The sequence below is a fragment of the Orbicella franksi genome, chromosome 6, assembly GCF_964199315.1.
Source record: "Orbicella franksi chromosome 6, jaOrbFran1.1, whole genome shotgun sequence".
NCBI lineage: Eukaryota > Metazoa > Cnidaria > Anthozoa > Scleractinia > Merulinidae > Orbicella > Orbicella franksi.
In genome coordinates this window covers 13,266,319-13,280,792 of record NC_138150.1, presented here as the reverse complement: position 1 = coordinate 13,280,792, position 14,474 = coordinate 13,266,319, and the positions used below count along the sequence as shown (strand labels likewise).

At 40.4% G+C, this 14,474-nt stretch overlaps 2 protein-coding genes and 1 pseudogene across 3 annotated transcripts in view; 1 reads left to right on the top strand and 2 right to left on the bottom strand.

The window, feature by feature from the left end:
• The window catches only part of LOC145489641 (eukaryotic translation initiation factor 3 subunit D-like), a 333,976-nt gene that overhangs the window by 253,178 nt on the left and 66,324 nt on the right, over window positions 1-14,474 (top strand). The window lies entirely within an intron of this gene.
• Window positions 9,987-12,313, bottom strand: LOC145489986 (uncharacterized; annotated as a pseudogene). Its single transcript, XR_014049648.1, has 2 exons — window positions 10,652-12,313; window positions 9,987-10,612 (listed from the first exon to the last, which is right to left on the bottom strand). The product of XR_014049648.1 is annotated as an uncharacterized LOC145489986 (transcript).
• LOC145490458 (uncharacterized) lies at window positions 12,338-13,279 on the bottom strand. The gene has a single exon (XM_081469574.1). The coding sequence runs from the start codon at window positions 13,277-13,279 to the stop codon at window positions 12,338-12,340; it is 942 nt and encodes a 313-aa protein (XP_081325700.1).

Genomic DNA, 14,474 nt, shown 5'->3' with positions numbered 1-14,474 from the left:
AGTTCTATTGTTTTCCATTCACTAATGTGGTCGTTAATCTTCACTCTGTTGAGCCTCTTATGGAAGATAGATCTAATTAAATCTAACGAGCTGGTACCGAATCTGCCAGCATCTGGCTTCTTTATAGTGAGAGAATGGCACAAGGAATCGAACGCCTTACCATGTCGGTTGATAGGATTGTCACGATCTCCTTTCTATCCACAGCCTGCTTCCACTCCTCCGGTAATGTTAGCGGAGTTGTTTCGCAACTATGCTGTCTTCTGTAGGCCGTCATTTGTTGATACAAGGTTGAGTCGAAGTGACCTACTATCTGCTTACTAAGTAAGTGTTCAAATATTTTGTCTACACAGACAAGAGATGTGATTGGACGGTAATTCTTTTCTTCTTTTGGCGGTCACCCTTTTTGAAAATCGGAGTCCATTCTACCATCTTCCAAGCAGTAGGCCACTGGCTCAGTTTGATACAGTTATTGTAGAAACTTGTTAGAGACGGCGCTACTCCTCAAGCCACCTTTTCGAGATGCTTCGGGGATGCTCCTGGGTCCCAGGCACAGCTCGTCTTGGGGTTGATGCTTTTAAGGGCATCCTGTACTTGCTCTTTTCTTAAGATTTCTAAATCAAAGTGGTCGTCTTTGTAAGCTACACAACAGTTTCGAGTTCTTTTCTATTTTGCTTCCATCAGATGGTACGCATATCGAATTAGAGTCTGTTTTAGTGCTGTTAAACGGTCTGAAGGCATTAAATACAGTTATCTCAAAGGAGTGAAGATTGAAGACAACGATACAAGACCTCAAATTTCCATACATGTAGTCTTAGGAGCAAGCGAATATGCCACAATTGAAACAAGGACTGTGCAAAAAGTAGGAAAAGCAGGACAACCCGTAGCTGAGAAAACCCTCCTTGGATGGACTTAAATGTCACCGTTAAGAGAGGATGTTGGAAGTTCCGTGCTGCTAACGCAATCAGCAATCGACTCTAGATGGTCTTGGCCTCGCTGACAGCTAGGCTGACAGCCAGAAGAAGTGAATCACCCTACGCTGCCGACTAACGAAGCCTGAAGTAAGAGAAGATTGGAACAACTAATCCGAAAGTTACAACGATATGGCCAATACAAAGAGTACGACAGTATAATCCAGGAGCAACTACAATAAGGAGTTGTAGAGCCAGCACCTGAGGTTGCAACTGGAATAGAGTTCTATATCCCACATAAGGCGTTGACTAGAGAAAATGCCGAAAGTACGAAGCTTCGAATCGTGTATGATTCCTCAGCTAGAGAGAAAGAAAACCAGCCATCCCTGAACGACTGCCTAAACCCAGGGCCCCCTCTTACTAACCGTCTTGTGGGACATCCTTATAAGGTCCAGATTCTACCCTGTACTGCTCACTGGTGACCTCAAGAAGGCGTTTCTTCAAGTCCGAATAAAGAAAGAAGAGAGAGATTCCCTCCGCTTCCATTGGAGACCCCCAAACAGCAGAAAAACCTCTTTCCTATACGTTCCACCCGAGCTCTTTTCGGAATGACTTGCTTACCTTTCCCTCTCGGTCGGAGTGATTAACCAGAATTTCGACAAATGGGAAAGCCAATTGCAATACCCTGAGCTAATAAAGGAAATCCGCAATGGCCTGTACGTTGATGACCTAATGACTGGTGGGGAGAACACGGAAATCATTGAAGAAAAGAAAGTCATCACCACAGAAGTGTTCAAGGAGGCCTCGTTCACTATTCACAAATGGCACTCAAATTTACCAGACCTAGAAGCAATCAGTAGCTCACCTTGCGAAAAAGAATTAGCATACGCTAAACAGCAACTCGGAGGAGCCAAACCGTCTGAAAGAAAGATATCAGGTGTTGCTTGGGACAAAGAACAAGACGTGATCAGCGTTATTCTTCAAATCACACAGACCGAAACAACCAAGAGAGGCGTGCTGTCCCATCTTGCGAAGATCTACGACCCTCTTGGTCTTGTATCACCAGTAACACTCATCGGGAAACAGCTAGCTTTATCGCTACATGTGTGACGACAAGATTCCGTGGGACACTCAACTCTCAGGGACGCTACTGGAACGATGGAATGACTGGAACAGCGCACTGACTGAGAACCCAACAGCACCACTAACACTCGCTCCTTACTATCAACCGATTTCGAGCCTTTCATTGCATGCATTTGGCGACGCCAGTGCAAAGGGAGTCCGTGCTGCAGTCTACGTCATTGTCCATCAAGATCAAGGAGTCACTCAGCAACTCGTTTGCGCAAAGTCAAGACTTACAATACCAAGACTTGAGCTGGTCGCTGGTCACATGACCGTGAACCTCGTAACAAACGTACAAGCAGCCTTAAACTTCCTACCACACGAAACTCACTGCTGGCTGGACTCAACCGTAGCGCTCTACTGGATCAAGGGAGTATCGACAATTCGCTTCAAACAGAGTGCACAAGATCCATGAACACGACCAAGTCAAGTGGCATCATGTCCCAACTGAAGATAATCCCGCCGACCGGGGGAGTAGAGGAGGAAATTCAGTGGATAACCACCTTTGGAAACAAGGGCCAACTTGGCTTAGTGATCCTTCAAATTGGCCACCATACATTATACTAGAGACTACAGCTGAAACCATGGCAGAAGCCAAAGTAAACCAAAAAATTTTCTCCGTCGCCATTCCCAAACACGACGCCTTAGATCAAGCCTTACTAAGAGTTCTTCGAATTGGAGCGTGGGTGTGGCGGTTTATTCATAACTGCAGAAATCAGGCAAGAAACAGAACGACGGGTCCAATCAGCACTGAAGGAATACAGCACCTAGAGCATGGGGCATCACAAGGGCTCAAAAATCAGCTCACCAGCGACCCAGTTTTTCTCGCGTTGGTATTCAATGCTGGCTTGTTTACTCTATATATGGAGGTGTCGGGCCCTCCATGGCGAAGGTACCCGAGAAAAACTGGGTACCCCGACTACGATGCCTCGTCAAGAAGTTGAGAGGTAGCTGCCACGGGTGTAAAAGGTCTCGAGCAAGAGCATGCCAAGCACCACCACCAGGAAATCTACCCAAAAGCAGAAACAAGGTTCCAGACCCTTTCAAGTAGTAGGTGTAGATTTCGTGGGTCCGATCCGCTCCGGTTGGGGGGAGTACTCTCTTATATGGGCTATATAGGTATGCGGCCCCAAAGGGCAGGGGTTTACAGCCGTTGGGTCATAAAGAGGGTTAGGGTTAGGGTTAGGCCATTTTGGTCTTAAATAGGGTCTGGTTTTAAAGTATGGGTTTCGCACTCTAGTCTTGAATTGTGTATGTTTCGAAGAACGAACATTTACCCTAGTTTTATATTTCGCTTTTAGCTTTGCGCCCAGTTCAAGAAGAAACATTATACGTCCGTTCCAGGAACATACATGGGGGAGGGTGTCGGGGATTGGGACTCACATTACGCAACCATGTCATCTAAGCTTTGACCACAGAAGTATGTAAAAGTGTCCGGAAATACAATTCGAAGCGTTGTTAGTTCAGTTAACCTAACTCGCGATCCTCCGAAGACCTTGTAACCTCAGTTGTGTTCATTATTCTGCGGCCAGAGAACTTCAGGAAAAGGGATGATTTCTAGAGCGGGAATGCCGTTAAGACAGCGTTCGAGGGAGGCTTAAAACACATATTTTAGCGTGGAAAGAACTAGAGCCCACTGAAGTGGTTCTGAGTGTAATTAGAGAGGGTTATAAATTACCATTACACATTATTCCGGAGTCTTATGTTTTGCGGAATAATAAATCTGCCTTAGATACTGAACGATTTCATGCCGTAAATGATCTCTTAGCCACCCAGTGTAGACTAGTGTATTTCGATGTGTATTTCGATGGAAAAAGATGTTTGGTACTTGATTTACGACATGTTAACTCCCACCTTTTCAAGTATAAAATTTTAATGTGAGGACATATCTATAGCCCAGGAACTACTAGGAAAATGTTATTACCTGTATGCACTTGATATCAAGAGGTCCAAGAGTGCTTATTACCACATTAATAATAATTGCGTTCGACGAAGTGGAACGCAAACCTAGTTTTGACCTGTGGCTTTCCAGAGTTGGTTTTCCTGTGCATGGTTATAGGTTGAAACACCACATTCCTGTAAGGACACCAAAATGGCCACCCCGCTTGATTTTTGCAGGGGCATGTCACGGCCAGTAAACTCGTACCGTTTAATGCTAAGACATATGATAAGACATGTGGCGAACATGTGAGTATGTGAGCAGGCCATGTGAGCTCGTCTTTCCGGTGGATCTTTCTTTGACTTCTTTCCGTTCAGTCGCCCTACACTTCGCTATTATGTGCTCTCAGCGTTAGATTTTGACGAATTTTTAACGCTTCGACGGTAGCATTTATCGAAATCTGAGGGAATTGTCCTTGTTTATTAACACGACTTAGCTTTGGGATGATAACCGTGGGAACAGCTACATTTTGATTGCTTTTGTTGATTAATTCCAGTCGCGACAGATAGCTCAGTCTTTATCCAGCCGAAACGTTATTGTTTGGAATCGGTGGAAAAGTGCTCTGAAGGCAAGATCCATAAGACTACTTCATTCACCAGGGGAAATACTCGAATTAGTCGCACGGAGTTTGTTTTACGATAAACGACCACGCGAAACGTGCACGCGATTGCAAATGCCAGCTTAGAATAATGTACGTAATCTAAATATTCTATGAAACTTGAGAGTCTACAGAAACTGGCAGCGTCACGCAACGTATCAACAAATCGTGACCTCTTCACTAGCATGGACTTTGAAACTATGCATACATGTATCTGACTGTAAAACCTCGGTTGCTGCTAAAAAAATTGATTTTACCAATACACAAGGGTTAACAGTCAACTAGTGAAATCATTTATTTACGATATATATAAATATATATATATATATATATATATATATATATATATTTATATATATATATATATATTTATATATATATATATATATATAAACGTTTGATAAAGCAAGGACGGACAACTTCTGACGGTAAAAAAAGTTAAAAAGTTAAAAATTTAATAGAAAAACGTTTCGGTCTTAGACCTTCATCAGTTACAAGAGAAAAAGGACGAAAACTAAGTTTAAATACGGTTACAGTGTGGGGGATTACGTAACGAAATGAAAAATACAATATTGTGCTATTAATACATCGTGATTAATACAATACAGGAAGAAAATGCAAAACGAGAAATACAATGCTGTACTATAAATTGCGTCATACAGGGTGATAATTAATAGACCAAACGAAAAGAATACAATACTGTGCATAAATTACATTATAGAGCGTGATAATTGCAGAACTAGGTTAAATTCAACCTAAAAACTAAAAGAGTTAAAATAGATAAAACGGACTCTTGCAATGCGGTAAATATAACGGGAAAAACAGTTTGCAAAGATAAGCAGTTGAAAAAAAAAAAGAAGAAACCTACGTTTACGCTGGACAAGGTTAATAACAAAATCCCAAATCGAGGCCTTTGGAGCATTAAAGGGTTGACAAACAACAAAATCCCTGGAGGGGCCCTTAAACAATAAGCTGTAATAAGATCCCAGGCAGGGCCTTTGAGCATACCTAACACCCAAAAAGCTGACAAAATCCAAGGAAGGGCCTTTGAACTGCCTTATGGCGCGAACGCAGATTTACACAAAAGAAAGTTAATTATAACAAATTCTGTTTTTGGAGTGAAATTCTTTTCTTTTATTTAAGCCATGGGGAGCCAAAGAGAACAGTTGAGCACTCCAATAAGCCTCTTTCGTAATTAAAAACCTATCGATCTCGTCTGAGTCATTAGGGGCCTGCACCTGATCAATGCATTGGAATTCAAAATCATCCAAGGAGTGTGGAATTTTATTGAAATGTACTGCTACCTCACAAGTGGTTTTGTTTGTGAGCATAGCAGACTTGTGGTTACGAAACCTAACCCGAAAATCGGTGGTAGTTGATCCTATGTACTGTAAACGACATTTCTTGCAGGAAACTAAATAGATCACGTTTTTAGAATCACAAGAAAGCCTTGAATGAATGGTATATTTTCTGCCCGTTTTAAAACTTAGAAATGATTTAGATTCAACAAAGAAATTTCGACAGAGATCGCAGCTATTTCTTTCACATTTAAAGCAGCCATTGTTTGGCTGAATTGTTTGTCCCTCATCGGCGGTTTTAAAACGAGATGGTGCTAATAATTCTTTCAGGTTTTTTGTTCTACGAAAAGATGGTATGATAGAGCCTTGAGGGAAAAGTTCTTTCAATTTAGGGTTGGATTGCAAAATCAACAAATGCTTTCTAATTATGCTACTCACATTAGGCAAATTAGGATTAAATGTGAGAACAAATGGAAATAATTTCTTCGATTGTTTTCCGCGTTGCCGTAGTAAATCATTCCTAGAAATGGTGGAGGCTTTGGAGAATTGATCGTCAACTAATTTGGAGGGATAACCCTGATTAACAAGATAACCCTTGTACTCAACTGTTCTCTCGGCAAGGAAAGTTTCTTCAGAGCAATTTCTCTTCACTCTAGTCGCTACTCCAAAAGGAATAGCCTTGAAGACATGCTTGGGATGGCAGCTAGAAGGTGGAAGATATAAATGACTATCTGTAGGTTTAGAATAAACATCAGTTCTAATAAACCCATCCACAAGATGTAAAGTAAGATCAAGTACGTGAAGCTCACGTTCAGAAAAAACTAACTCGAATTTAATAGTAGGGTATAGAGAATTAATGTAATCAGTAAATTGATGTAAGGCAGGAAGGCCTTGCTGCCAAAGATCAAAGACATCGTCACGATAACGCCACCACAAGGACGGCTTTATCGGACCGGAAAACTTAGCTTTAAGATCAATTTCAGCCATGGCTAGATCGGCATAACTACATGCATTTTTTGGACCCATGGCCGTGCCATGAATCTGAAGAAAGAAATTCTCCTTAAAAACAGAATGGTTGCTTTTCAAACAGATTTTTACGGCTTCTAATATGCAAGATGTAGACGGAATTTTGTTTTCCCTAGCATTCAAAGCTTTCCTAACTGCAGTAAGACCAAGTTTGTTATCGATGTTGGGGAACATTGAAACCACATCCCACGAAACCAGTAAGGTGCCAGTTGGAAAAGGGCCACTCGTGTTAAGATCTCCTATTTTGTTAAGCAAATCCGTGGTGTCCTTAATAAATGATGGTAATTTACGAGCAAGTGGTTGCAAATAGAATTCGGTAAAGGCCGACAAGTTCTCAATTGCCGTACCACAACAAGAGGTAATGAGTCTTAACGGGTTGCCCGTTTTGTGCGTTTTAATGTTCCCAAAGGCAACTCCTGGTTTCGCTTCCTTATTTAAAACCCACTTAGCTATTTCGGGGGAAATCTCACCCTTTCCAAGCCATTTGGAACACCAACTACTTACTAACGCTAAATGCTTCGAGGTAGGATCTGATTGCAAAGATTTGTAGTGCAGCTGATTGTTGAGCTGACCAAGCATTTTTTCTTCGTACTCTTTATCATCAATTAAAACAAAACGGGAACCTTTGTCCTGTATCCGAATCACTACATTAGAGTTTCTAAGTTCCTTAAGGGCAACACGTTCTTTTCGTGAAAGATTATCTCTAGGTTGCTTAATGTTCTCAGGATTGATAAGATCACGCCTTACATTAGCTAAAAAAAGTTCAAGTTCAGGGTACCTGGACGTAGGAGGTCTCCATTTCTTTTCTTTCGGAACACGAGGTAGATGGCTAGGGGTTGGAAGGTCGTCATCAGGATTGGTATCCATAAAGAAAGCTGCCGTCCGTAATCGGGCTTCAAAGATCTCCAAATCGTCATACACGCTCTGCCAGTTGATATCTTTGGGCGTGGGGCAAAAGGAAGGTTCCTTCCGGAGCAAGTTAACCTGATCTGCTCCAATAGGCAGACTAGAGGAAGGAATATTCGAGGATATTAGAGGAAGGAATATTCCTCTTGATCCTGGATTGGATTCACCCATCGCCACTGACAATCCATCTACAGTCAGACGCATTCGACGGTACAATAAAGGTGCTAGGATTTCTAGGAAGCGCCAGCGTTTTCGTCAAAGGCGCAGATTGCCAAACCCCGTCAATACAGAGCATCTACACCAGCTAGACCCCGTTAACCTTTCTAGTCTGCCTATTGGAGCAGATCAGGTTAACTTGCTCCGGAAGGGACCTTCCTTTTGCCCCACGCCCAAAGATATCAACTGGCAGAGCGTGTATGACGATTTGGAGATCTTTGAAGCCCGATTACGGACGGCAGCTTTCTTTATGGATACCAATCCTGATGACGACCTTCCAACCCCTAGCCATCTACCTCGTGTTCCGAAAGAAAAGAAATGGAGACCTCCTACGTCCAGGTACCCTGAACTTGAACTTTTTTTAGCTAATGTAAGGCGTGATCTTATCAATCCTGAGAACATTAAGCAACCTAGAGATAATCTTTCACGAAAAGAACGTGTTGCCCTTAAGGAACTTAGAAACTCTAATGTAGTGATTCGGATACAGGACAAAGGTTCCCGTTTTGTTTTAATTGATGATAAAGAGTACGAAGAAAAAATGCTTGGTCAGCTCAACAATCAGCTGCACTACAAATCTTTGCAATCAGATCCTACCTCGAAGCATTTAGCGTTAGTAAGTAGTTGGTGTTCCAAATGGCTTGGAAAGGGTGAGATTTCCCCCGAAATAGCTAAGTGGGTTTTAAATAAGGAAGCGAAACCAGGAGTTGCCTTTGGGAACATTAAAACGCACAAAACGGGCAACCCGTTAAGACTCATTACCTCTTGTTGTGGTACGGCAATTGAGAACTTGTCGGCCTTTACCGAATTCTATTTGCAACCACTTGCTCGTAAATTACCATCATTTATTAAGGACACCACGGATTTGCTTAACAAAATAGGAGATCTTAACACGAGTGGCCCTTTTCCAACTGGCACCTTACTGGTTTCGTGGGATGTGGTTTCAATGTTCCCCAACATCGATAACAAACTTGGTCTTACTGCAGTTAGGAAAGCTTTGAATGCTAGGGAAAACAAAATTCCGTCTACATCTTGCATATTAGAAGCCGTAAAAATCTGTTTGAAAAGCAACCATTCTGTTTTTAAGGAGAATTTCTTTCTTCAGATTCATGGCACGGCCATGGGTCCAAAAAATGCATGTAGTTATGCCGATCTAGCCATGGCTGAAATTGATCTTAAAGCTAAGTTTTCCGGTCCGATAAAGCCGTCCTTGTGGTGGCGTTATCGTGACGATGTCTTTGATCTTTGGCAGCAAGGCCTTCCTGCCTTACATCAATTTACTGATTACATTAATTCTCTATACCCTACTATTAAATTCGAGTTAGTTTTTTCTGAACGTGAGCTTCACGTACTTGATCTTACTTTACATCTTGTGGATGGGTTTATTAGAACTGATGTTTATTCTAAACCTACAGATAGTCATTTATATCTTCCACCTTCTAGCTGCCATCCCAAGCATGTCTTCAAGGCTATTCCTTTTGGAGTAGCGACTAGAGTGAAGAGAAATTGCTCTGAAGAAACTTTCCTTGCCGAGAGAACAGTTGAGTACAAGGGTTATCTTGTTAATCAGGGTTATCCCTCCAAATTAGTTGACGATCAATTCTCCAAAGCCTCCACCATTTCTAGGAATGATTTACTACGGCAACGCGGAAAACAATCGAAGAAATTATTTCCATTTGTTCTCACATTTAATCCTAATTTGCCTAATGTGAGTAGCATAATTAGAAAGCATTTGTTGATTTTGCAATCCAACCCTAAATTGAAAGAACTTTTCCCTCAAGGCTCTATCATACCATCTTTTCGTAGAACAAAAAACCTGAAAGAATTATTAGCACCATCTCGTTTTAAAACCGCCGATGAGGGACAAACAATTCAGCCAAACAATGGCTGCTTTAAATGTGAAAGAAATAGCTGCGATCTCTGTCGAAATTTCTTTGTTGAATCTAAATCATTTCTAAGTTTTAAAACGGGCAGAAAATATACCATTCATTCAAGGCTTTCTTGTGATTCTAAAAACGTGATCTATTTAGTTTCCTGCAAGAAATGTCGTTTACAGTACATAGGATCAACTACCACCGATTTTCGGGTTAGGTTTCGTAACCACAAGTCTGCTATGCTCACAAACAAAACCACTTGTGAGGTAGCAGTACATTTCAATAAAATTCCACACTCCTTGGATGATTTTGAATTCCAATGCATTGATCAGGTGCAGGCCCCTAATGACTCAGACGAGATCGATAGGTTTTTAATTACGAAAGAGGCTTATTGGAGTGCTCAACTGTTCTCTTTGGCTCCCCATGGCTTAAATAAAAGAAAAGAATTTCACTCCAAAAACAGAATTTGTTATAATTAACTTTCTTTTGTGTAAATCTGCGTTCGCGCCATAAGGCAGTTCAAAGGCCCTTCCTTGGATTTTGTCAGCTTTTTGGGTGTTAGGTATGCTCAAAGGCCCTGCCTGGGATCTTATTACAGCTTATTGTTTAAGGGCCCCTCCAGGGATTTTGTTGTTTGTCAACCCTTTAATGCTCCAAAGGCCTCGATTTGGGATTTTGTTATTAACCTTGTCCAGCGTAAACGTAGGTTTCTTCTTTTTTTTTTTCAACTGCTTATCTTTGCAAACTGTTTTTCCCGTTATATTTACCGCATTGCAAGAGTCCGTTTTATCTATTTTAACTCTTTTAGTTTTTAGGTTGAATTTAACCTAGTTCTGCAATTATCACGCTCTATAATGTAATTTATGCACAGTATTGTATTCTTTTCGTTTGGTCTATTAATTATCACCCTGTATGACGCAATTTATAGTACAGCATTGTATTTCTCGTTTTGCATTTTCTTCCTGTATTGTATTAATCACGATGTATTAATAGCACAATATTGTATTTTTCATTTCGTTACGTAATCCCCCACACTGTAACCGTATTTAAACTTAGTTTTCGTCCTTTTTCTCTTGTAACTGATGAAGGTCTAAGACCGAAACGTTTTTCTATTAAATTTTTAACTTTTTAACTTTTTTTACCGTCAGAAGTTGTCCGTCCTTGCTTTATCAAACGTTTTTAAATTCATTTTTGCGGTGAGGCTTGGACTGTGAATCTTCATTGATCCTCCTGACGCAGTGGCATTCTTTGTTGGCTTGAGGCATTTTATAACCGTTTTATATATATATATATATATATATATATATATATATATATAACTCGCACAATGGAGAATCGGCTTCCGTTTTCAACGCTTTATTCAAGACCCGACGCGTTTCGGCATTTGCCTTCCTCAGGGGTCTTCACATGTAGTTGTTACAGAGTCATAATTGGTTAATTATGTGACGTAGTACAATGCGTGTTCCTTAATTAGATGTTGGGTAGAATGTTTTGTAAACAATTAGTATTTCTAATAGGCAAAGAGTTTTACAACCTTTATAACGTATGTTTTAAACAATTTATGTACCCAAAACTTTATAAAGGCTCTTGTGTAAAAACTTTATCCAGTTCTTTTGTTAAGTCCATTCGGCTGAATGGAGTTTAATGTTCTTTGCCAGAAAATCTCTCTTTCTCGAAGGACTTCTTTCTTTTTGTCAGTCTCTAAATGATCTTTTTTGATTTGTTCTATGATAGTAATGGTAACATTGTCAAAGTCGTGAGTTCGTGTGTTATGTAAAAAGTGTTCAGTGAGTTCGCAGCTACTCACTCCCTTTTTGATATGGTTTCTGTGATTGTTTAACCGTAGGTTAAATGCTGTTTCACTTTCGCCAATGTATTGAAGTTTGCAAATGTTGCACTCGATTATGTAAATGATCCATGACGAATGGCAGTCCACTGCATGAAATATGGTAAAAGTCTTCCTGTTGTTGGGACTGGTGAAAGTTGTGGTCTGGTTGATCTTATTGCACCAACTACACTTCGTTCTTTCACTTGCTCTACACCCCTTTGGTATCAGATTTTGAGGTGTTTCACAAATCTTGAACGCACAAGTCTGTCTCGTAAACTTTTCGGTCGTCGGTAGGCGACTAAAGATGATTTGTTGAATATGAGCGATAGTCTTTCTTTTGATTGGAGAAAGTTCCAATTTCGTTCAGCAATTTCTGCAATGAATGGGGCGTGGGGGTTAAATGTGGTGACCAGAGGAATTCGGTCTGTTGGTTCACGTTCTTTGGTCTGCAAGCATTCCTCTTGAGTCAATTTAAGCACTTTCTGCATTTCGTGGAGAACTTTCCGCTGTGCATAATCACACGCTACAAAGAAATCCGCATATTCTATGATTCGTTTCTTCAATGTATCCGTTGAAGAGCGTATTCGCCTCAACCTCAAGGCTTGACTGTATGGGATACTCCGTTTCAGATGAGGTGGATGTGCCGAAGGATGGATGGATGTGTGTCAGTTGGTTTCTGATAAACATCTGTACTGATGTTGCCTTGATCGTCCTTTAGGACGGTAGTATCAAGGAAATTCACTGAATGTGCCGAGATCTCGTGTGTAAACTTGACTGAGGGTACTACATTGTTAAGGTAATTTATGAAATTAATCAAAGAGTCTTGATCACTTTTCCAGATAAGAAATATATCATCTATAAAGCGTACCCAGATTATGATATGGTTTGCCCACTCTGTTTGGTACACGAATCTTTCTTCAAGTCTTCCCATGTATACGTTTGCAAAGTTGGGTGCAACTCTAGTTCCCATAGCTGTTCCTTTGATTTGAATGTAATGTTCATTACCAAAGGTGAAATTGTTGAGTTTGAGAACTTTCTCGAGGAGACATGATAATGTTTTCGATGATGGCTTATTCTGGTTTGTTTTGCCTGGCTCTTCCTCCACAACAGTGAGCCCTTCGTCTGTGTCTATATTCGTGTATAGGCTTGATACGTCCAGTGTTGCTAAATGACACTTTTCTGGTAGCTTGCCCAAAGCCCGTATTCGTTTAATGAAGTGTGTGGTGTCTTGTATGTATGACGGTAGCTTTTCCGCTATAGGTCTCAAAAATTCGTCCACATACGCTGATAACTTCTCTGTGTGGCTGTTTACGGAGGATACTACTGGTCTACCTGGATTGTTAACTTTGTGTATTTTGGGGAGCATATAGAATACAGGAGTTCTTGATTGTGCTGGCCTTAAGAGTTTAGCTACTTCTTCTTCTAATTCTCCGTCAGCTATAAGTGTATCTACGCACTGGTTTATGAGCTGTTCGTGTTCAGGAGTAAAATCTCTCTCTACTCTCTTGTAATATACTTCATTGTCTAGTTGGCGTTTAGCCTCCTTTACGTAGTCCTTTGTATTCATAATGACCGGAGCTCCGCCTTTGTCTGCGGGCTTGATGATTATGTCGGTGTTATTGCTTAGTCTATTCAAAGTTGCTCTCTCACGTTTGGTTAGGTTGTTACGTTGAAATCGTAGATTGTGCAAAGTCTCATCAGTGATTTCTTGCCTTAATCTGTCAATATATGTATTAAGGTATGGTTCCCTTGAAGGTGTAGTATATATCTTGAGGTACTTTTGGTTCAATTTTTCAAGAATCGATGGTTGGTATCCAGGGCCGTCTCTCTCTCTCTCTCTCTCTCTCTCTCTCTCTCTCTCTCTCTCTCTCTCTCTCTCTCTCTCTCTCTCTCTCTCTCTCTCTATATATATATATATATATATATATATATATATAGTTAAGTGTAAGATGAGGCGTCATGAAGCAAACTTCTAACTGTTCCGGCTTTTAATGTGACGTTTCGGCCTTCGGCCTTCTTCAGATTGGAACAATATTTACAAGTTAAAAAATAAAACGTTAAACGTTTAACGTTTTATTTTTTATTTTTTAACTTGTAAATATTGTTCCAATCTGAAGAAGGCCGAAGGCCGAAACATCACATTAAAAGCCGGAACAGTTAGAAGTTTGCTTCATGACGCCTCTTCTTACACTTAACTAAAATTCACATTGAAGCACGGTATCTTTTGATCCTTCTACTGGAAGTCACCGTTTGGAAAACCATATTATTCTGCCTATATATATATATAATAAACAATGGTAGCAAGACTTCAATTCATCGTTTTATTGCAATAAAACGATGAATTGAAGTCTTGCTACCATTGTTTATTATCTACACTGCTCCTCTCAGAGTCGAGCGCTCTATAAATTTATTCTGTTCAAGTTCAAGAAGTATATATATATATATATATATATATATATATATATATATATATATATATATATATATCATGGTGTACCAAACGATGAACTCCCAGTAAGAGGATCCAACGGATACAATGTCTCTACGTAAATTTGTAGTTTTGTGTACGACGTGGCGAAGAGACCAACTCTTGACTGTTCTGGACGAGTTTAATGTACAACGTTTCGGCCGTTCGGCCTTCTTCAGGTAAAAAGTTAAAAACTAAAAAACTATTTACAATCTGTACGCCAACTAGACAATGAAGTATATTACAAGAGAGTAGAGAGAGATTGTAAATAGTTTTTATATAGTTTTTACATATG